Consider the following 23,213-nt stretch of genomic DNA (forward strand, 5'->3'; position numbering starts at 1 on the left):
CTTCCTAGGCTGAATGATTCAGTCTTCTTCCAACGGAGCCTCAGTTTATCTTCAAAAACGGGCAGATGAATATCTTCTTATAGGATTCTTCTACAGATTAATTGAGATGATGTATACTAAAGTGCTTGGCACTTAGTGGGCTAGCATGGGACTACTATGATTATCTCTAACTCAGTTGCTGCTGTCCTAGGGGTCCCAGGAAGCAGATGGGCATGCAAGGGTGAAGGTGACAATTCAGGGCTTAGTAGGGAGAACTACCTTCCCCTGGAGCAATGGGACCGAGCCAGCTGTGTCTCATCTGTGGCCTAGGGGTGAGCCACAGCAAATGAGAGCCCTTCTTTTCCCTCACTCTCCCCCTACTCCCTTTGCCCAGGTAGGGCCCCTGTTTGGAGATCTGGAGCTCACAGGTGAGTTCAGGGCCCTAGCTAGGCTCTAGTGGCCAATGGAGTAGGCTCCTGAGTCTGTGGACTGCTTCTCCTCCGTGGCCAGATCCCTGGGGTCCACTGGATTGGCCAAAGTAGTCACCTTCAATGTTGTCTCGTTCACCTGCAGACAGAAGAGCTGGCATTGTCATGTCTGACTGTGTTGGGGGGAGGAGGCGGGGTTTCCTGAGGTTTGAACTCAGGGCCTGACAGCTGTCCCTGAACTATTTTTTTTGCTCAAGGCTGGTTCTCTATCACTTGAGCCACAGATCCACTTCTGACTTTTGCTGGTTAATTAGAGATGAGAATCTCTCGGACTTTCCTGCCTTGTGATCTTCAGGTCTCAGCCTCCTGAGTAGTTAGGATTACAGGCCTAAGCCACCAGTGCCTGGCCAGAGCAAGGTCATTTTATGTGACCCATGTGACAGAATCAGCAATGGTCAGAATCAGCCTGATCATTAGGGGAGTTAGAGCAAATCTGGGCATCCTGACTCTTTCCAGGAACTCTATGGATCAACAGAAACCTGAGCCAAGGTTGGGTCTTGCAAGATTGATCCCATCCCCTGCAAAGTGACCCCAGAAAGTGAGCCACTGAGAGTTCCTGATGTCTAATGTCCCTCCCTGTCCACTCTACCTTTCGTTGTCCCCACTGCCTCACGGACCCCAACTCACCTCCTCAAACTTCCTGGCTTTGTACTGATCAGCCCCCTTGAGAAAGTTGAGCAGGATGATGTCACAGAGAACAGTCCCCTGGAGGAGAGGTGGGAAGGCTCAGAGGTGCTACCAGGGATGGGTTAGGATCAAGGTAGCAGGGCTCAAGTGGATAGGGAGTTAGCCAGGCCCTGGATGGGGCAGAGAGTAGGCCAGGGGTATGTTTCCTCTCAGGGCATGTTCAGGGGCTTTGCAGGATGCCCACCATCCTAGCTCCTGGATATGACCCCAGATCATACACACAGCAGAGGGGACCTGGAGGAATGGGGCTGCCTCCCGGCCTGGCCAGGCGCCTCTGTTTCTTGCTAAGGCACTTCAGGTCTTTGGGAAGCTAGAGTCTCTTCCTCAACTTTCACAGTGAGAAATGAGATCTTGTTATAGAATGGGGCCTCCTGGAAATCCAAAGTTGGTTTTGGGAGATTATGAGCTTCGGCAAGTAAGGATGCAGACCAGGGCTACTCAGCAGGGGAGGGAGGGGGAGGGAGGGCTTAACCAGGCCACTTCCTGCCAGCTGGGCTTGACTGTGTCCCAGCTTGTCTGGCTTCCGGTTGGAGATTAGAGGGGCAAAACTCACCACTCCTACGGAAGTGAAGGCTGCCACAGAGCTGATGATGGTGGGGATGATGTTGAACTTGCCGGCCTGTGGGCACAAAGATGGAGGCCATGGAGCAGAAGGCTCAGCAGGGTGGGAAAGGGTGAGGCCTGAGGCTGCACTCTGGCTCCAGGCCAGAGATGCTATATGAGGGCTCTTGATGGGACAGAAGGTGCCAGTCTTCTGTGGCTTGGGTGAGGTGACAGAGAGATGGCCAGAGGTGGCCAACAGCATACCCCTCCCCTCAGGGGAGCCTCTTCAGGGCCCATGAGGTTGCCTGTCATGCCTCCCGGGTCCACTCCATTTACCCGGCCCCAGGACTCACATTCCCATAAACCAGCACATCGAAGCGGATTCCAAAAGCCTTGACAAGTGTGCGGTATTCGGTGCCATTCTCCGTCTTGTAGTACTTGGCAAATCTGAAGCATGGAAGGTAAAGCAGGTTCCTGCCTGAGTCCTTAAGACTCCTTGAGGACCCCACAGTGGTTTGCGACATATACCCTGTAAAGTCCTTTCTAGGTGGTTGACACCGCCCATCCATAAGCATCCTCTAAGGGGTGCGGAGGCTTATTTTAAAAGCAGATTCTAGGGTCACATCTACCCAGAACCTGTAGCAACAACATCTCTGGCAGTGAGACCCGAGGCTGTCCCTTGTCAAATCATTTTCTTGAAGCTGATATGTGCAAAGGTTTGAATTACTTACTGCAGGAGACCAGGTGTCTTCAAGTCTGTTTGTTTGGGTATTCTATAGTCTTATTTGGGTATCTCACTGTAGGTACTCTCTCTGTCTCTCTGTCTCTGTCTCTGTCTCTGTCTCTCTCTCTCTCTCACACACACACACACACACACACACACACACACGTCACCAAACTTCCCAGGATTCTCATCCAACCTACCCACTGTGCAACTGAGAGCCAGCTTGTAATCTCTCTAATCTTGTAAGTGGGAGCAAGTCCTGCTTCTCCAGGCTGCCAGGAGAATAGAGTAAGGGCAGCGTGCGTGTATCAGGGGATAGGAATGCAGGCAACCCTGAGGACATACTGGCCGCTGTTGGCTGCTGCTATTTATCTAATGAAATCTATTTTGTTTTGTGGAGTTGTTGACAAAAGTGATTTCAGACACTTGCCCAGGATGACAGCACTATGCGAGAGGGAAGTGACCATCTTGTTCTCCAAATGAGGCTCTGAGGATTTCAGTCACTTGGCCGGTTGGGCTTATCCAGCTGATTTGCAGAAGCTCCAGACTTAGTCTCCCATCCCTTCTCTGATTTGGTGCAAGACGATGAGAACAGTCACATTATATTGTCACCACTGAGTGGGGTGTGTGAGTTTGTGCTCAATACAGAGAGTGGAGAAGGCTATGGGGAGAAAGGAACCTTGCCTATGACTGGATTTGAGATTCAAATTGCATTCATCTTTTGGCTTCGGAAGCCACTATACTTGCTATCATAACCCAAATGTTAACATTCACATGGTATAATCTCTTTAGGCAACTGTCCCTTGGATGTAAAGTCAATTTCTGATGCCAGTATCCTTGGCAAATGGTGGTGGGGATGGAAGAGTCCAGAAGGATCTATAAGTTTATGCCAGTGACACTGCTCTTACTGTTGCTGGATGAGCCCCTCTGAGTTGTCCTGGACCCAACTCATTCCTGGTCTCTGTCTGTGGGGAGAGAGGTTTGAAAATTCGGCAGTGGGTAATGTGGTGTCCATGCCAGGGACTTCTGCATTTGAGACTGTGCGGTGTGGAGAAGAAATGACTCAGATCAAGCAATTTGGTACTGGAGGACCATAGACATGGGAGGGAAAAGGTCACCTTGAAGCATAAAATGATTTCCACTGCTCTGACTACCATGGGGCAGAGGGCAACTCTGGAGTTGGACACAAACCAATCTCCATTCTGGCTCTGCCACTTGCTTTCATGTGCCTTAGCTTCAGGGCATCGGCTTCTATGTCTACCAGGGAAAAAAGGGGGGCTCTCACACCTTCCTGAAGCTCTGTGACTCTTCAAGGCAGACTCATAGTGATCCCCAGATTCTATCTGGCCCCCCACACTCATTTACCCATTCTCTGCCCAACTCTGAGCCCCGGAAGCCTGGCTGCTCTGAGGCCTTGCTTCCATCATTTATCCCACTTGGATCCATCAATGGAAAGGATCAATAGGAGATACATGCCTGAAAGGGAGGGGTGGATGATGAGAGGATGAGTAGGGGGATGAGACCCAGAAAGATCAGGGTATTTAGTCTTCTAGGTCTCTAGCAGTTGCTTATTATCTACTGAAGGCCAAGGTCAGGGCCTGTTCTGTGGCCTCATCTTTACCAGGTTCTGTGCATCCTTCCCTTCCCACCCCCCTCCACCACACACACTGGGCAGAAGTTTCTAATAGGTTGCCAGCCCTGTTGGTCTTCACCAGTGTGCTTGTTTCCCTTTACCCCACATTCACTCTTATGAATACCCCCTTCATCCTGTCACTCTTTTGGAGACCGTTCCTGTTTTCTGCAGGACACCTAACCTGATCTCTCCCCACTCTGCAAAGTGGGCAGCCCAGGCTTAGAAAGTGTTATCTGGGTCAAGAAAGAGTATAGAAATAAACCAGGCACAGTGGCTCACACCTGTAATCCTAGCTACTCAGGAGGTTGAGAACTGAGGATCAAGGTTCAAAGTCAGCCCCAGCACAAAAGGACCTGTGACTCTTATCTCCAATTAACCTCTAGAAAAAGGGGAATTGGGCTTGGCTCAAGGGCAGGGGTGGTAGCCTTGAGCTGAAGAGCTCAAGGACAATGCCCAGGCCCAGAGATAGGGCGGTAGCCTTGAGCTAAAGAGTTCAGGGACAGCACTCGGGCCAAGTTCAAGTCCCATGACTCTTCCCCCGCAAAAGAGTATAGAAATAGAGGGAGTCAGCTGAGTACTGGTAGGTCACCCCTGTAATCCTAGGTATTTAGGAGGCTAAAATCTGAGGATCATGGTTCAAAGCCAGCCCAGACACTAAAGACCATGAGACTCTTATCTTGAATTAACCGGTTGAAAATGGGAAGTTAATGCGGTGGCTCAAGTGGTAAAGGGCTATCCTTGAGCTCTTCAGCTCAAAGACAGCACCCAGGCCCAGAGTTCAAGCTCCATGATTGACCCCCCCACCCAGAAAAAGTACACTTATTGTCTCTTCCTGTGCTGGGACATGGCCAGAGCTTGGGCTCCTGAGCTCTGCCCCTGTTGTTGGAGATTGAAAAGTACTTGAGGCAAGTTTCCTGGTAGAGAGCCTAACTCAGGAAGTTGTTTCCTATGGGCTCTTATTTGGTGAGACTAATGTTGGGGGGCAAGAGGAAAAGGGGGAGAAGAAGGGAGTCTGACCCAGGAAGTTATTTCCTGTGAGCTATCTGGCTGAAGGGGGAATTCTGATCTGTACTGAGACTCCAAAGTCTATGCTTGGAATTGGAGCCAGCCACCCTCCAGCTATAAGGTGGCTGTTAAGGGTGCAGGAGGTTATTAGGCAAGGTCTCCAGGCCTTTCTAAATTCAGGGTTCTCATGGCGCTACTGGACAGAATTGGAGAATTCAACGTCTTCATCTAAGATTGTGGCACCTGACACAGGAGAGAAAGAATGAGTCAGGTGTTTGAGGCAGGGCATGCATTGGATGTGTGGTTTAAAGCCTTCAAAGTCTTAGCTTCAGGTGCAGCCATGAAAACTCTGATGTGATGGAGGAGGAGGAGGAGGAGGAGGAGGAGGAGGAGGAGGAGGAGAAGGAGGAGGAAGAAGTGGAGGAGGAGGAGGAGGAGGAGGAGGAGGAGAGGAAGTAGGAGGAGGAGTGGGGGAGGAAGAAGAAGAAAAAGAGAGAGAGGAAGAAGAAGGAAGAGGAGAAGAAGGTGAAGACGACATTCTGGATTCTGCTGTTCAGAGTGAGAGCTGGCTAATTTTATCCTGGGAAGAAATGTGAAAGGAACGGAGAGAAATCAGAGCGGACTTGGTTTTTCTCCAGCACCTGCCTTCCAAGAGGCAATAAGTATGGTAAGATCATTATCTCACCAGCCACCCACCCTGGAAGAGGCTTGGCAGCAATACATTCTCTTTTCCAAAGGGAGGGACAGAGCTTAGGGAGGAGGGACAGAGCTTAGGGAGGAGGGACAGAGCTTGGGGAGGAGGGACAGAGCTTGGGGAGGAGGGACAGAATCAGAGAGGAGGGACAGAGCAGGGAGGAGGGACAGAGTGAAGACCACAGAAGGACTCAGGAACTTCTGTGCTTCGGTGTGGCTGGTGGGTGCCCTGCATCTGGGACAGCTCAGTGGTTACCTTTTGTCTGGGGACAACTCCCCATCATCCCTCATCCCTTTCATCTAGCTTGGATCCCATGGTTAGCTCTCGTCAATGGAATGTAACAGAGCTGTCATGTTGGGCTGAGTTGGTTCGTCACGGTGTCACCTTCGTCGCCCCTTTCCTCAACTAGTCACCAGTTGTTGAGGATTTAGGGGAGATCACTTAGGGCCCTGGGATCGCTAAGTGACTGCTTGGAGATTTGTACCCACACCCAGCCACAATGCGCTGCTCCATGAACAAGAAATAAACCCCTGTGTTAAGTCGCTGAGGGTTTGTTTGTCACAGCAATTAGCAATGCTTGCCCTGTCACCTATCCACTCCCCTGGTTCTATGCTGAGAAGACTGAGGCTTAGGGGACACCATTTGTAATCCTCTAAGAAAGTCCTGTGAGGACTGAGTGTGGAAATATGGCCTCTCTCTTTCTCTCTTTCCCTCCCTTTCTCTTCGGCTCTTAATATGTCATCACACAGACACATTCTCTCACAACAAATACGCCATGATAGTCTCCATAGACAGCCATCATTAACTACAACCCACCCGTCTGTCTGTCTGTCTGTCTGTCTGTCTGTCTGTCTGTCTGTCTTTCTCTCTCTCCCTCTTTCCCTCTTTGTGCCAGTACTTGGGCTTGAACTCAGGCCCTTATGCTCTTCCTTGGCTTTTTCATCAGGACTGACATACTACTTTATTTGAGCCAGCTCCACTTCTGGCATTCTGCTGGTTAAATGGAAGTAAGAGTTTCAAAGACTCTTCTGCCTGGGCTGGCTTTGAATAGTGATCCTCAGATCTCAGCCTTGTCAGTAGCTAAGATGATAGACTTTCTTGAAATTAGCCTCTTGTTCCTAGGAAAGTATTTTACCTTAAAAGTAGGAATAGAGACCAGGTCTGTGGCTTACTGGTAGAGTGTTTGCCTAGCATGCACAAAGCTCTGGGTTCAATTCCTTGGTACCACATACATAGAAAAAAGCTGGGAGTGGTTTTGTGATTCAAGTGGTAGAGAGCTAGCCTTGAAAAAACCCAAGGACAGTGCCCAGTCCCTGATTTAAGTCCCAGGACTGGCAAAAAAAAAAAAAAAGTAGGAATAAGAACTGGTGAGGAGGTCAGATGCATTGAGATCATTGGATGAGGATAAAATAAAGCAATAATATCTATACTGACCTTAACTGGTATTCTCTTCTGACTTCTGACACGGTGATACTGGCCTCAGATAACTACCAGAACAAAAGGTACTTACTAGATGCTGGGCACTGTGCCCGATACCTTTGATTTATGAACTCATTTCATGCTTGCAGCCACCCCCAAGAAATTAACAACTGCTGCTCTTCCTGTTCTCCAGGTAAGGGAGTAAGGATCAGAGAGGTTACACAATTTGTCTCAAGTCACAAAGCCAAGAGCCCTGTGGGGGAGGGGGAGAACTAGGATTCAAACTATCAGTCCAGATACAGAGCTCAGACCTAGCCAGTTCTGAAGTTTGACTATGCTGTGTCATGACGTTCTTCTTATGGGATATTTATTAAGAGGTGGAACCAGATAGGATGTTTATGAGGTCATTGAGGTCATTCATGTATGGGATAATCCACTCATCACACGAATGGGTCTTATCAAGATGGGTGACACTTTGGCCTGGACTGTAATAAGCCCCATCCCAGCCTTGCCCGCTTACTTTTCTGACCTCACCTGTAGACTCCATTCCCTATTGTACAGCACTGCTCTGGCTGTGGCTCTCTGCCTTCTCATATTGCCCAGATGCATTCTACACACATACCACACACATAGCTTTGATCTGGGTTGTTACAGTGTCTACCTTGTGTGCACAGATTTTCTGGTTGGGAGAACTTTAAGTCTGTCTTGGGCAAGAATTTTTTTTTTGGGGGGGCAACCCTGGGTCTTAAACTCTGGGCCTGGGCCTTAGCTCATTTTGCTTAAGGCTAGTACACTGCTACTTGAGCCACAGCTCCACTTCCAGCTCTGTGCCTGTGTGTGTGTGTGTGTGTGTGTGTGTGTGTGTGTGTGTGTGTTTAATTGGGGATGTGCTGGCTTTGAACCATTATCTTCAGATCTCAGCCTCTAGCTACGATTACAGGTATGAACCACCAATGCCAAGTTGAGGGTTTGTTTGTTTGTGGTACTGGAGACTGAACTCAAAGCATTCTACCATCTCAGCAACACTCCCAGTCCTTTTGCTTTGTGTGTGTATCAATAGGGTCTTGAGCTAATGGTCCCAGCTGGCCTTGAACAGCCATCCACTTCTTATTTATGTTTCTGAAACAGAAGCTTCTAGAACCTTAGAACCACCAGAGCCACCCTCTTTCTCTGGTGTGACCTGGCTAATTTTTTTTTGCCATAGGTGGCCTGGGACCTTGATCTTCTTACCTCCACTTCCTGAGTAGCTGGGATTACGAATGTGCATAATCACACCCCACAACTGTGAAGTATTTTCAAGAAGCTGAAAAAGCAGAGGTGGGTTTGGCGAGTAGAGACAGTTGCTAGTGTTTGTGTCTGGGTCCGTAGCATAGCCAACTGTGCATATCAATTACACACATGCACACACATGTGCATGCATGTGCCCGTATTCACGTTTAGTGACTTCACACTTGTAGCTTGAAATGGACCACAGGGGTTTTGTTTTCTTCTCCCTCCATGCCCCCCCCCTCTGGGAAAGCTGGCTTAGTGGTGCAGAGCGGAGGCTGTGAAATCCCCCATCCAACGTCAGCCATGAAGATGGTGAATTGCCATGGTTCTCGAATGCTGGAGTCTACCAATACTAGCCTCCAGTTTTCTCTTGTGGCACCAAGCTTCTCCCAGCTTGGCAGGCAGAGCTAGAGAAAGGTAGTGACAACAGGCTGTTTCTCTCTCAAAGAGAAAACAGTTAGCTCTGGCAGCTGGCTAGGTGGGAAAGTGGGTGTCACTGTGGGGAGGCAGCCCCTTGAGCAAGGGCAGTGGGGGAGGGAGGAGAGAATGCCTACCATTGCTCAGTACTGGGCTGGACACTGTGTATCCATCTACTCTTGCCTTCCATCCATCTGCCAGCACCTCCCAGCATGGTAGCTAGTGGCCTGGAGACCATTCTAGACCTGAGTCCTAGGTTTTGCCTCTTGAACTAGTTTATGTGATCTTGCTAAGCTATCCTGTTGATTTCAGGGTTTCAGTCTTCCTTTGAACTCTGTGGAGATAATAACAACCACTGTCAGGTGTTGAGAGGCTTACCTGAGCTGCTTGTTGGTAGGGCCAGGGCCAAGCAAGGTGCCTGACACATACTTTTCAGTTTCATCATCTCCCCATGATCCTGCAATACTGCCTTTATTTTGTTTATTTGTTTGTTTGTTTGCCAGTCCCAAGCTTGGGCTCAGGGACTGAGCACTGTCCTTGGACTTTCTCAAGGCTAGAGCCCTACCACTTGAGCCTCAGCACCACTTCTGGCTTTTTTCTATGTATGTGGTACCAAGGAATTGAACCTGGGTCTTCATGCATGCAAGGCAAGCATCTACCACTAGGCCAAACTCCCAGCCCTACTCCTTTTATTTTGTAGGTGGAAGAAAGCGTAGCGAGGCACTAGTGGCTCACATCTGTAATCCTACCTACTGGGGAAGCTGAGATCTGAGGACCAAAGTTTGCAGCCAGCCTGGGAAGGAAAGTCTGCAAGACTCTTCCCTCCAATTAATCACCAGGAAACCGAAAGTGGAACTATGGCTCAAAGTGGTAAGAGCATTAGCCTTGAGCAAAAGAGATCTCAGGAACAGTGCCTGAGTTCAAATCCCACAACTACCACGGGGGGGGGGGGGGGGGGGGGGGAGTGTGGTGGGTCCTGGCGTGTGGCCACTAGGTGGAGTGCTTGCCTAGCATGCACAGAACCCTGGGTTCTAGTCCTCTATATCACATACACAGAAAAAGTAGGAAGTGGTACTATAGCTCAAATGGTTGAGCACTAGCCTTGAGAGAGCTCAAGGACAGTGCCCCCAGGCCCTGAGTTCAAGCCCTAGGACTGGTAAAAATAAAGTGTAGCAACTGTAAAGTTATTTGGCCTGCCAGGGGCACAACTGAAATCTGAACACAGACTGCCTGACTCTAAAGCCTACACCCTCTGCTTTTCCCAGGAGAACTTGCTAAGTAAGGAGGTGCCAATGAAAGTACCCCAGATACCAGCAAAAGATCAGCATGTCTGTGTGCCTCCATCAGGCCTCAGTATCGGAGGAAAAGCTAGGTGCTGGGCAGCTGCCAGTGATGAGCTAGCAAGAGGAAGAGGAGGATGAAGGATAAAGGCCCAGATAGGGCTCAGCTGGCAGGAATGGGGAACTCTGCTGGGCCCACTTAGAAGGGCTACTGAGTCAAGACCACTAGACAAAGTTGGCAGGCTGACTTGTCTTTGGTGGAGGTGGTGGTGGTGTGTGTGTGTGTGTGTGTGTGTGTCTGCCTGCAGGTGTCAGCGATAGGCTCCTTGCATCAGGATTTGGTGGGAGGACTTGGTGAGGAACAATGGGGAGGAAGAAGAGGGCGGGGCTTCCCTGCTTGGTACTAGTTTGGCCCTTGTCTGTGGTTCTGTATCCACTCTCCCCGCCCCCCACCAGTTTAAAACCAGGCTCCTATTCCTCCAGGCCTGGCTGGTAATGGCCTACTGTGTTTCTCCTACTCTGGCTGCCTCTGCTGCCTGAGCATTTCCACCAGCACCTTTACTTAGGATACCCGGGCTGTGTGAGCTGACGGGACACCACACTGTGAAACCTGGTAGCACCGAGACGCTTCACGTGTGTGCTCCCTCGTGCCATGAGCAGGGATAGATAAAAGATGAGTAAGTACAAACGTCAATTACTGTAATAAATCATCTGTCACATGGCGTCGGCTGGGCAGGGTTGAAGCTCCATTGCGATGTGATAGGTCTATAAATAATAGTGTACGCTTCAACAGCCTAAGTTTCCCCAGCCCTTCCCCAGGCGCCCACGCGTGTTGATTTAAGCTAGTAAAACTAGGAGGGGCTCTAAAGACGATCTTCTATAACCAGTCCATTTTACAAAGGAGGAAACTGAGGCCCATGGAAGGAAAGGGGCTTGCTCAAAATCATGCTGGGTTTCAGCAGCAAGCAAGGCTTGAACCCACATCCTGGGCTCTTATGTGCTTTAACTTCTGCATTTTGATTGGCATTGGCTTGTCCCAGCACAAAATGGAGTCATTCGTCAGTATCCACAGGGGCATTGGTTCCAGAAGCCCCTGTAGTTACCAAAATCCATGGACCCTAATGTCCCTTATATATATTAGCCTGATGTATTAGTCTGGTAGCCAGGCATCCGTGGCTCATATCTGTAATACTAGCTATCTGGGATGCTAAGAACAGGAAGATTGAGACTTGAGGCTAGTCCAGGCAAGAAAACTTTGTGCACCCATAGCTGGGCGCAGTGGTACGTACATGCCTGCATCTGAAGCTCTGCACTAGACCGAGTTTGGGAGAGTTGTGGTTCTAAGCCGGCCTAGGCAGAAAAGCCCCCGAGACCCCATCTCAGTGGAAAGATGCTAGTAGTGGTTATGCCCATCTGCCACCCCAGCCATGATGGGAAGAAGCCTACACTAGGCAGGGTTTGGTCCGTCCTGGCAGAAAGCAAGACGCTAGTCAAAGGAAGACTGGAGGCATGGCTCAAGTAGTAGAGTGCCTTTCTACCTAGGAAGCACAAAGCCCAGAGTTCAAGCCCCAGTTCTGAGGGGATTGGGGAAAATGTGGTATTTGCTTATATCCTATGCTCACCCATAAATATATATATATATAATCATCTGCAGATAGTTATAATGCATAATGAGATATAAATGCTATGCAAGAATTGCAGTGATTGTATTGTTTAGGAAATAAGGAGAAGGGGAAAACGTCTTTTTTTTAATTCAGGCCAGATATAAGTATTTTTCCACATATCTTTGAACCATATTGGGTTGAATGCAAGAACCATGGACGTGGGACCTGTGGGCTGGCCACACACACACACACACACACACACACACACACACACACCCCAACAATTGGTTTTGTCACATGGGTTAAAGTTTATCATTTCCATTAACAGAAGGACTCTGATCATAGGTACTGGCCTTGGCCGCAGGCGAACGGGAAGCCAGGAGAGACCTTCACTACCCTTCCCTAATTATGGACTTCTCAGCTACATGAGCCAACATAGGGCCTGCAGGGGCAGCTTGAGTTTGGCTGTGGATGGCTCCCCCCCTGCTAAACACATCTCCCTGTGCTGGGCTGCCATCGGCACTGATCAATAAATTGCTTGCTGAATGGAGAAGAGGTTTTCTTTTCTTTTCTTTTTAAGCACCATGTACAAGTCTCTTTGGAGCTCTGAGGCATCTGTGCAGAAATGGTCCTCCTCCCTCCCGTAGGGTGGTGGGAGCCCCTCCCTGAAGCAGAGACCAGTAACTGTTAACAGCAGCAGGGAAAACAGCAACAAACTTGTAGATCTGGGCTTGACTTGTGAGGGAAAACTTGGGTGCCAGGAAAATTGAGTTTCCACGTGCAGGAGGTGGTGGTGTTCTCAGCAAAGCTTTGCCTGGCTGGGAAGTAATTCTGCTAGCCGCAAAATATATACACATTTACAGTTGATCTTATACTGATAGGAAAATATCTCCTGGCAGACTTACTGCATCTGGGATGGGGGCCACATCCTTAGAGCTGGCTGGACCTCCATCCTTAGAGAACACCCCACAGTCAAACTTCTCTACTCAGGAGTCTACAGACCTCATCATGTCCCAAGGCTCACTTTTAAAAAGTTGTTGTTGGTGATGCTTCAGAAAGGTGGCATGGCCTGGAGCCAGGGATCAGGGCTCATACCTTTAATCCGAGGTATTCAGGATCTGAGGATTATGAATCAATGCTAGTCCACGGAGGAAGCTTCCTGGGGCTCTTAACTACCATCAACCACCATAAAGATGGAAAGGGAGCTGTGGTTCAAGTGGTAGAGAGCCAGCCTGGGGCATAAAAGCTAAGGGACAGTGACTAACCTCTGAGTTGTACACACACACACACACACACATACACACACACACAATATCACTATTAATTGATCTTTAATTAATGAGGCAAAGGAAGGTTAAAAGCCTCATGGGCCTACTTTGGAGAGTGTCATTCCCTGCCTCAGTTTCCTTATCTGTAAATGAGGGTAGCTCTGTTGGTCCTGCTTGCTTACGGTAGCTGCAAGTGCAGGTTCCGAAACCAGGCTGCTTTGGTTTGGGTCTTAGCTCTAGCACAAATACTGTGTTGTTCTTGGACAAGTCTCAGACTTCTATCTAGAAAATTCTATCTCTTCAGAGTCTGGAGGACCATGTATACAGAACACTTGCTAAGTCCCTGGTTCTTTGATGAACAGTGTCAGATTTTAAGTTGTTGCTGAGACAGCAGACTAGACACAAACACTACACACACACAGCTGTGTATACCCAGGACCACTTGCTCTGTCTCACCTCCAACTGATGCCTCTAGAAAGGACAGGCAAAGTGGCTCATGCCTTTACCCCCAGCTACTCAGGAGGGGAGAGAGGCAGGAAGATTGTGAGTTTGAGGCCAGCCTGGAAAAGTTAGCAAGATTCCATCTAAAAAACAAAAACAAAAACAACAAAAAAAAAACCCACAGAAAAACAAGCTAAAGGCTGGGCATGGTGGCACATGCCTAGAAACCCATCTACCTAGAATGCCAAAGACCGAGGGTCTTAGTTCGAGGCCAGCCTGGGCAACAAGTCAGAAAGACATCTTCCTTCTCATATGAACCAATAATCTGGGTGTGGTGGATGATATCTGTAATCCCATCTCTGGGGGAAGCATAAATAGATGGATTGTGGTCAAGGGATCTCCTGGGTAAATACACAAGAACCTGTGAGAAAATTAACTAAAGTCAAAGAAAAATGGTTAGGGGTGGCTCAAGTAGAGTGCTTGCCTAGTGAATTCACATGTGGATCGCCAAAAACAGCAGAAGAACAAAGGGTTGGAATTAGGGAAGTGAGCCCCTATCTAGCAAGTGGAAAGCCTTGGGCTCAGATCTTCGTTATTGCAAATTAAAAAAAAAAAAAAGCTGAAGAAAGGAATCTGAGGGAGAGGAAGCAAATGTGCTCTGCTAAGGGGGGCCTTGCACGTCTCTGTGGAAATGATGGCACCACGTGGCTGCTTTTTTAACACATAGTCTATGGCTTTTGGAAGGAGAAGAACCCAGATTGTAGAGAGAATGATCAAAGCCAGGGACGCACTTTGATGCTGTCTCTGTCGATCAGCCTGGGATCGTAGCTGATTGGCTCGCTTTGGTATGGAAGCAGAATGGAGCCAAATCTTTGCGCTTCTTGAAAGCTGCTGTGGTATGTTTCCAACACCAAATAATGGCTAGGAAACTCCTACTGCCCAAGGAACATCTAGCATCTGAACAAGATTTTTCTTTTTGGTTCCAGACATCAAAAGAGGAAATCCAAAAATCGCATTGCCTTTTAGTAGCAAAGCTGTCTTAGAGGAAAGTAGAGACATCAGATTTTGCTTTGTGCACAACCGTCTGTTTGTTCCCAGCACCCCAGCAATCACCACTGGGCCAATCTCTGACTGGTTTGTTGGTTTGTATTTGTTTTTGTGCCTGTCCTGGGACTTGAATTCAGAGTCAGGGTATTGTTCTTTACGCCTTTTCTGCTCAAAGCTGGTGCTCTACCACTTGAGCCATACCTCTACTACTGGCTTAAAAAATTTTGGGGGGGGTAGAGGTTATTTGAAGACAAGAACCCTATGGATTTTCCTGCCTGAGCTGGCTTAAAGCCTCAGATTTCAGCTTCCAGAGTAGCTAGGATGATAGGCATGAGCCATGGACTCTCAGCTTTTTCAAGGACTCTTATTTTGAGGGTCAAGGGATAAGCTTTTGACATTCTTCAAAAGCTTGGAATTTAAAAAATAAACACCCAAGGGCTGGGGTATGGTTCAAGAAATAGCACACCTATCTGGCAAGTACAAACTCTAATACTATTCTCTAAAATGAGGAAATAAATAAACACACAAGAACAGGATTGGAAAGAAATCCCTAAGATGTTAGCAGTTTTGAAGGATGAGGGAGGAGGCCCCATTACTGTGGCAATCAGACTTGCTCACATTTATTATTCTGAGAAGGCATTTATGTCCTGTTTTTGGAAACAAAGTCAAGAGATAGCCTGCAACATTGCTCTGTCTGTAAAGCAGACATTTTTCTTGGGCAACGCTCCATGTCATTCGGGGCATCAAGAGACTGAACCTCCATGAGTTAGTGGAGGGGCTCTGATTTCACGAATGAGATGTTCTCAGGATGCTGGGCTCTCAATCCTAGCCTCCTCCTTGCCCTGGCTGCCTTCAGAGACTGCTTCTCCCAGCCCTGACTGCAGGTGACACTCCCCGGTCACATCTCTGTGTCCCACTGCCTCAGTGGCCTCTTTCCTCACCCCTTCAGGACTGGTGGTAATAACCAAGGTCCTGTTACTGTCGCCAGACCCCCAGGGTGTTTTCTGTGGCTTCCCTACCCTCTGCCCACACCTTCAAAGCAGTCTCTTCATTAAAGTCTCCTCAAATTACCCAATTTGCATGTGCCATCTGTTTTCCTGCTGAGACCCTGACAGATACAGTATTATTAATCTGTCTCCCCACCATCAATGCCTGTGTACTTATACACACTCACTAACACACGCTCACTGGGCCTCACACATACACCCACGAGCAAACACACCCACCCACTCACCTGCCAATACACACATGCGCACTCACGTGCACAGCAAATACTTAGCAGATCTTACAATTTCTGTGCGAGGGCACCAAGAAGCTAAGAGCCCTTGTCTAGGCTGCAGACACCGCCTTGCACTCACATGCACACCAGTAACTTGCTTTGCTCTTATTTTTAGAAATGCTAATAAACTCTGTCCACTAAAAATCCAGATGATCTCACCCAATACAATCTCAATGTGCTTGGAAAGAGTCTTCATAAAAATAAGCAAATGTGCAAGGAGCCTGTGGCTCATGCAGATAATCCTAGTTACTTCATTATGCAGGAAAAGTCCTCCCTTTCCCCCCCAACAAGGATCAAGGATTAACAGTTGTGAATGTCCCTGGTCTTCCTGCTTGGGTTGGTGATCAACTAAGAAAAGCAATATATTTGCTCCCGGCCTCCCAAGCTCTTTATATCTGTGGCTTTGATTTCACTCTGTGAGCCTCAGTTTTCTCATCTGTGAAGTGAATGAGGAATAATTACCAAAATGCATAAATCATGCTGCACATGGGCTAACACCTCACTCTTACACAAGTAGCTTTGTGAGATTCTGAAGAGTAGCATGAAATCACTCCATCAGACACCACCCTGACTCTATGCCCTATCCATCTGTTGGTCTGTCCGTCACCCACCTACCCACCCACCTACTGACTGACATACATACATACATACATACATACATACATACATACATACATACATACATACATCAGTAGTTCTGGGGCTTGAACTCGGGGCCTGAGCTAGCGTCTATCACTATAGTTCCACTTCTGGCTCTTTTGGTGATTAATTTGAGATAAGAGTCTCACATACTTTTCCTGCCCAGGCTGGCTTGGAACTGCAATCCTCAAGTTTTACCTTCCTGAGTAAGTTGGGTTACAGGCATGAGTCATCAGCTCCTACCTCCTTTGTAGACTTTTATCACAAGGATCTTGCTTTAAAAGGCCCCTTATCTCCCTTCCATATTCTCTCCTGAGGCTTTGGGGTGGGTGTCAGTTACTTGAGGTCCTAAGAGGGACCCACACCTTCCAAATCTTTCTAGTAGACTCCAGGAAGTATGTTGTCAGGGTCCCTAAAGATCCTCTGTCCTATCCCCTGAAATCCATTGCAAGCTTATTTAGGACTAGGACTAGGATATGCAGGATAGGCGGGGTGGTGGCCATTGTAATAACGTAAGGTAAAGCACTCCAAGCTCATTCTTTGAATGAAAGTCCTTGTTCAAAAACTATATGACACCTGTAATTAGTGGTCTTCATAATCATTATAGTTTTTCAGGCGCTCGTAGCTCAGGTCTGTAATCTAGCTACTCAGGAGGCTGAGAACTGAGGATCCCAGTTCAAAGCCAACCAAGGCAGACAAATCTGAGAGACTCCTATCTCCAGTTAACCAGCAAAAAACCCAATGTGGAAGTGTGGCTCAAGTGGTAGAGTGCCAGTCTTGAGCAGAAAAGCCAAATGTAAGGCCAAGTGTAAGGTCCTGAGCTCAAGCCTCAGTACTGGTACACACACACACACACACACACACACACACACACACACACACACACACACAGAGTCATATTTTTATAAGAATTCCTGCCAAATGAGTTATTTGGTGGACTGAATAACTCCCAAAGGCCAGAGGGAACTTATAAGGATGAAAACTTGCCTTTCAGATCCTGAGAATTTTATTAAAATGTGTTAATATTTTTAAGCTACCATACAAATATCCTTTGTATTGATTTCAGTGTGATGCACTGACTGAATAAATATGCCAATTTCTGCCAGTGAGCCAAACAGTATTTTTAACCTACTTTAAAATATGTGTTGTTTCCTATGGTTTTTTAAACTCTGGAGTTGATTATGAAAGCAATTTCAATTTTTAAATTCTTCTTTTCAGAGAACATATATATGTATATAAAATTTATGTTCTCTCTCTCTTCCTTCCTTCTTTCTTTTCTTTTTTTTTTCCTTTTTGGAGATAGGGTCTCCCTGTGGAGTTTAGGCTTTCATTTTTCAAACTGGACTACAGGTGTGCACTGCCATTTCATATTATGTATATCATTTATATATGTTATATCATATATATGACATGGCTGTGTATATATATGCATGTATATTAGCATGGATTTGTTTAGCAAAACAGGACAATAGAGGGAGACATAGAAGAAAGAGGAGCACCTTGGTCTTTACACAGAGGAAGTAGGAGAAAAGAAGCTCAAAATTTTATGAATATATATATTAACTATTAAATATAAAATGTATAGGGAAAGGTTTTTTTTCATGCCTTGGGAGTGCAGGTTTTGGGTCTTGCACTCAAGATCTTGTGTTCTCTGTTAGGTTTTTCACACTCAAGGCTGGACCTCTCTACTACTTGAGCCACACCTCCAATTCCAGTTTGGGTTTTTTTTTTTTATTGGTTAAATGGTGTTAAGAATCTCATGGAAGGCCTTGAGTTTGGCCTAGTGGTAGAGTGTTTGCCTAGCCTGCACAAAGACTCAGATTCGATTCTTCAGTACCACATACATAGAAAAAGCCAGAAGTGGTGCTGTGGCCCAAGTGGTAGAGTACTAGCCTTGAGAAAGTTCAAGGACAGTGCTCAGGCCCTGAGTTCAAGCCCCAGAACTGGCATACACACACACACACACAGAATCTCATGGACTTTTCTATTTGGGTTAGTTTAGAACCATGATCCTCAGATCTCAGCCTCCCGAGTACCTGGGATTGCAGTTTGTTAGTGAGTCACCAGTGCCCAGCTTCTGGAAGTTATTTGTTTAAGTTGTAAATCAAGATGGGTTATTTAAGTCACCTTAATGGATATTACCTCTATAACAAAAGGAACTCATACAACCCAACATGTAACCATTTTTTAAAAATATGAAAGTTTCCCATGCATTTCTCACCCTGATCATTACTTCAATTTTTTAAAACAACTTTCAGCTTCTAATAGTGTAATTAATCAGGATCTAGCAGAAACTTTAGGATCTTCAAAACTTAAAGAAAGTACGAAACTGAGAGCTAAAGGGTTTCCTGTGTTGGTCGATAGCATCCTTAAGATAACATAAAATCACCAGCAGGTTACAGATGAGGAAATTAAGAGAGGAGGAGGCCAAGGGCTGTGTGAGGTCCTTCAGCTATTCTAAATATGTGTGGTTTTTTTTTCTTTCCCTGCCACCAGATACAGGGAAAATGGCTTAGGTCTCAACGCAATTGGACATCTAAATGACATGATATTTAAAGCCTAACGTACGTCCCCCTCCAAAAAAAAAGACATTGAAGAAGTAACGATCATTATAACTGTTATTTGAGACTCATGGAATTCCTTAGTGTAAGACTTAAAAACAAACTCCCCTCTTGTAAAATGGACTAGCTATTGTGTTTGTTTTGGGGAGTGAAGGACCTTAGAGAATTCAGGATAGGGAATGTATCTCACTAGGCATCAACAAGAGAAGGCCAGAGGTAAGAATGGCTGAAGATTTCTGACATTTTGGAACACCTATACGAACTGGTCTGTTGACCTAAGCGGAATCCTTGACTTGATTCCTTTGATGATGTGTACCCTCACCATCCATCTACCCATCCTTCTATCCCTCCATCTGCCAAAATTATCCAGCCATCCATTCATCTATCCCTCCCTCCATCCATCAATTCATCCATCTACCCATCTGTCTATCCCTCCCTTCCTCCCTCCTCCATCCATCCACCCATCCATCTATCCTTCCATCCACCCATTTATCCATCCATCCATCCATCCATCTATCCCTCCACACTTCCCTCCCTCCTTTTCTTCTTTCCTCCCTCTCTCCCTCCCTCCCTCAATTTATCCATCCACCTATCCAATCCCTCCATCCATCCATTTATCCATCTTCCCTGAAGAAAAATTTTTCCTCCTAACACACAGTGCTGGTTAAATTGGAGTTCTTTGCCATATTCATTGCAACATTATTTACCATAGCTAAGCTATGGAACCAACCCAAATGCCCCTCAGTAAATGAGTAGATCAAGAAGACGTGGTACTTATACACAATGGGATTCTGTGCTTCCATCAAAAAGAATGACATTGCCCTGTTCATAAGGAAATGGAAATACCTGGAAAAATTCTATCAAGTGAAGTAGGCAAGATCCAAAGAAAGGTAGGCTGCATGGTTTTCCTCATTTGTAAGAGCAAGGATAAGTCTATGATATTCTTAACAGGGGATCTCAATAACCCAATTGCTTAGTGCATTGGACCATATAAAATTAAGCTTATCAACATGAGCTCCACGATATGGAAACAAGAGGTTCTTATTCTGTCCTGTATGTAGGGTGGTTTTTTTTTACATTGTTTCTTTTAGTTTTCTGTACCTTGTGTCTTATATATAAAAGATTATTCCATCTGTGGAAGGGAAAGGGAATCACAGAAACAGCAAGACAAAGGATGAGCAAATGCAACCCTGATACTCACTTGATACTATGCTGCATATGAACCTTACAACTTGGGGTGGGGGGAAAGGAGTTAGGGATGGGTAAGCAGGGGAAAACAAGGCATGGGGGAACAGTGTTTAAAAATGAATGTGCTTATTACTTTATTTATATAACTGTAACTCCCTTGCTCAGCACCATTTCAATAAAGATTAAAAAAGAAAAAAAATGGAGTTCTTTGAAGCCACCTCTGCCCGACTCTTATATCACAGCAGAACGCAGGTTTACCTGAAGTTGTAGCCAGGGGAGACACTGTTCTTCGCAGAAACACCATCAAGCCGAGTGAAGGAGTATTTGGGGATGCACTGGTCCCAGGCCTTGTCCAAATCACAGACCCAGCCGATCTTGATGCCCAGAACTCCTCCCTGAAGAGAAGGACCAGGTGTGAGTTCTCCCTTGTTCTCCATGAGGAGAGGGGCCACCACTCTGGGAAAAGCGACTTCTGTTCTCTAGGTGGAAGGTGGATCCTCCTGATTCCCGAGCAGTTGGGATTACAAGTGTGAGTGAGAGAGCCAGAGTAGGCTCCTTATCAAAAAATTCCAAGGCCTTTCTTTGAGGTAAAATGTAGATATGTGGAAGGGAGAAGGAGATGAAAACCTGGGAAACTGAAGCTTAGGGAAATGTTGGGACAAGGCAAGACCACTCAGGGCTGGGGTGGACAATAGGATTCGGAACAAAGCCAGCTGCAGTCCTCAGATGCTTCCACCAGATGGCAATGTCTCACCACAACTCCTTCCCAGCATCCTTGTTGCCATCCCAGGGCCTTAAAGGCGGGAGAGGACAGGGTGAGCTTCTAGATTAGGGATTGTGGAAGAACTATCAGGTTCTCACCGTGCGGGCTAGCTTGGCAAAATCCTGCCCTGCAAACTTGACCACATCCCCTACTCGCAAGATGGGGCAGAAAGGGGCCTTTTCAGGGTGGAAGCGGCAGGTCCTTATGTCCCCAGCTGTCAGATTGGGTAGGAGGTTTCCCCTGGGGAGAAGAGAAGAGAGAGGCATGGCTCAGGGTCAATGCAAAGAATTTCTTCCAGTCTCTGGTCACCTCAGGGTGCTCCACACTGGAGAGGGGGCCCTGTGGTTACCTGCTAATTGGGTGGCCCAGCCCTCTGGGGAGAATGGAAATGGGAGTCACCCCAAGATAAGAAGGCAGGACTGACTCACTTCTCAAAGTTGAAGAGGGGGAAACGGATGCTGTTCTTGATGAAAATAGTGAAGTTTTCAGCTTCCATCATGACAGGCCTGTGGATGTGAACAGGCATATTAGCTCCTAGGAACTAGAGGAGGAGACAGGAGCCTTTTCTCCCATGGGGGAAGCCCCCTGGTAGAGGCCTCTTATAGACCAAAGCCCTCTGGGGGTTGGTAGTGGAAAGGCAGGATGTGATCTGAAGGTGAGAAGGAGAGGAGGGGTGGGGAGATGGAGCATGGAGGGGGGAGGGCTGGACACCTGGAGGCTTCTTCCCCTCCCTAGGAAGGATACTGCATCCATCTTCACAAGTTCAGAGATGCTCAAAGCAGCTCATACTGGCAAAAAGGGGAAATGTAGGATCCACTCTCTTTTGTTCCGGATCCAGTCCTTACATTTCCACTGTGTCCACCTCGGTGGGGCACCAGCCTTGGATCTCACAGGTCCGGAGCATAGAGCTGTAGTTCACACAGTGGCCTGTGAGAATTCCTGGGAGGGTGGAGGCACAAGGCTGGGTGACCACCTGCCTGTTGACACTCCCTCCAAGTCAAAGGGAAGTGACAGCCTTCCCTTCACAGGCTCAGTCCCCAACTTCCCTGACACTCCTTCTTCTCTGTGTTCCTTTCATTTGGTGCTCCTGAGTCTGTTCTATCCCTACTGCCTGAGATGCTCTGGTTCTCTCCTCCACCTCTCTCTGTCTTCTCTCTCCCTCTCTCCCTCCCTCTCTCAGTTCTGGAGCTTGAATTCAAGGTCTTTGAGTCAAGTTCCACTTCTGGTTTTCTGGTGGTTCATTAGAAAGAAGAGTCTCATGGACTTTCTTGCTTGGGCTGGTTTTGAACCGGGACCCTCGGATCTCAGTCTGCTGAATAGTTAGGATTACTAGCCCTTTAGGAAGCCCTGCCAACCTATCAAGTCCTTCTCTTCCTGGATGCCCCTCATCACCCCCAATCCTCATGGTTCTATATCTCCTTGACGCTTGCTGTCACTTTCATCCCTTTTTCCTACACTCATCCTTTGATTGCAAACTCCTCTGAGGGCAGAGGCCAGGCTCCCCATGAAGCCTTTCCCTCTCCCCTGCAGAAGATGGCACCCAGGCAACTGCTCTAGATGGAATGTGTTGATTTCTACTGCCCCTCCTAGGGTGGGCTTTCCCTCTCGGCTTCCACTAACACTCACAACACCCCAGGGATTGCGAGGGTGAAGAAGGGGCTGCACTCACCCCCACCAGGGAAGCGATCAGGCCCGCACTGGCTGTCAGACACACACTGATATTTCTTCTCGCTCTGTGGGGGAGGGGGAAGACAGGGCCACGTGTGTGTGAGGGCCTCAGCCGAGGCTCCCAGCACAGCTCCAAGTCTGGACTGTGGGAATTTGCTCGGACCCATGCTGAGGCACTGCTCCCACCTGCCAGCCTTGCCTCCCTGGGCCCTCTTCGTTCCTCCAGCCTCCCTTCTTTCCCCTCACCTCGGGGCAGAATCCTTGCATCTGGTTTTCAGTCACGATCATCTTGGTGATGATCACAAAGACAGAGGTGCCCTAGGGAGGGAGGGAACAGAGAGAACAAATGCAACAGTTCCACTCTGTGAGGTGGAGGCTTTGGCTATCTCAGTTGATGGCTGATGTGATCAGACTGGTTAAGCAATCTGGGCTAAGTTGCAGAACAGTAGCACTTCCCCCCTCCCCCACAGGCCCTGTGGCTCACTGGATGTGTTGTTCTTGGCTTCAAGGCAAGGGAGGGGGCATCCTGGTGAGGAACCCAGCTTCCTGATGCCCAGGACCCTACTGCAGAGGGCAGCTCTCAGCTACTGGATCTTGGGGATGCCATGGGGACACTC

The 23,213-nt window shown here is 47.7% G+C and overlaps 1 protein-coding gene across 2 annotated transcripts in view; it reads right to left on the bottom strand.

Moving 5' to 3' along the window:
- Positions 1 to 253: 253 nt before the first annotated feature.
- The window catches only part of P2rx3 (purinergic receptor P2X 3), a 32,502-nt gene continuing 9,542 nt past the window's right edge, over positions 254 to 23,213 (bottom strand). Inside the window, exons 3-12 of one of the 2 annotated variants that reach the window (XM_090348744.1) lie at positions 22,843 to 22,914; positions 22,598 to 22,661; positions 21,774 to 21,867; positions 21,357 to 21,434; positions 21,027 to 21,168; positions 20,424 to 20,560; positions 2,051 to 2,144; positions 1,708 to 1,773; positions 1,095 to 1,172; positions 254 to 546 (exon numbers count right to left, since the gene is read on the bottom strand). In XM_090348744.1, coding sequence (XP_090204870.1) covers positions 433 to 546; positions 1,095 to 1,172; positions 1,708 to 1,773; positions 2,051 to 2,144; positions 20,424 to 20,560; positions 21,027 to 21,168; positions 21,357 to 21,434; positions 21,774 to 21,867; positions 22,598 to 22,661; positions 22,843 to 22,914 — 939 coding nt within the window. In that variant the 3' untranslated portion in view covers positions 254 to 432. The remainder of the gene's footprint in view (positions 547 to 1,094; positions 1,173 to 1,707; positions 1,774 to 2,050; positions 2,145 to 20,423; positions 20,561 to 21,026; positions 21,169 to 21,356; positions 21,435 to 21,773; positions 21,868 to 22,597; positions 22,662 to 22,842; positions 22,915 to 23,213) is intronic. The other variant, XM_090348743.1, reaches the window with a different exon arrangement.

The sequence above is a fragment of the Megascapheus bottae genome, chromosome 16 (assembly GCF_031878675.1).
Source record: "Megascapheus bottae isolate mThoBot1 chromosome 16, mThoBot2.hap1, whole genome shotgun sequence".
In the NCBI taxonomy this organism is placed as follows: Eukaryota; Metazoa; Chordata; class Mammalia; order Rodentia; family Geomyidae; genus Megascapheus; species Megascapheus bottae.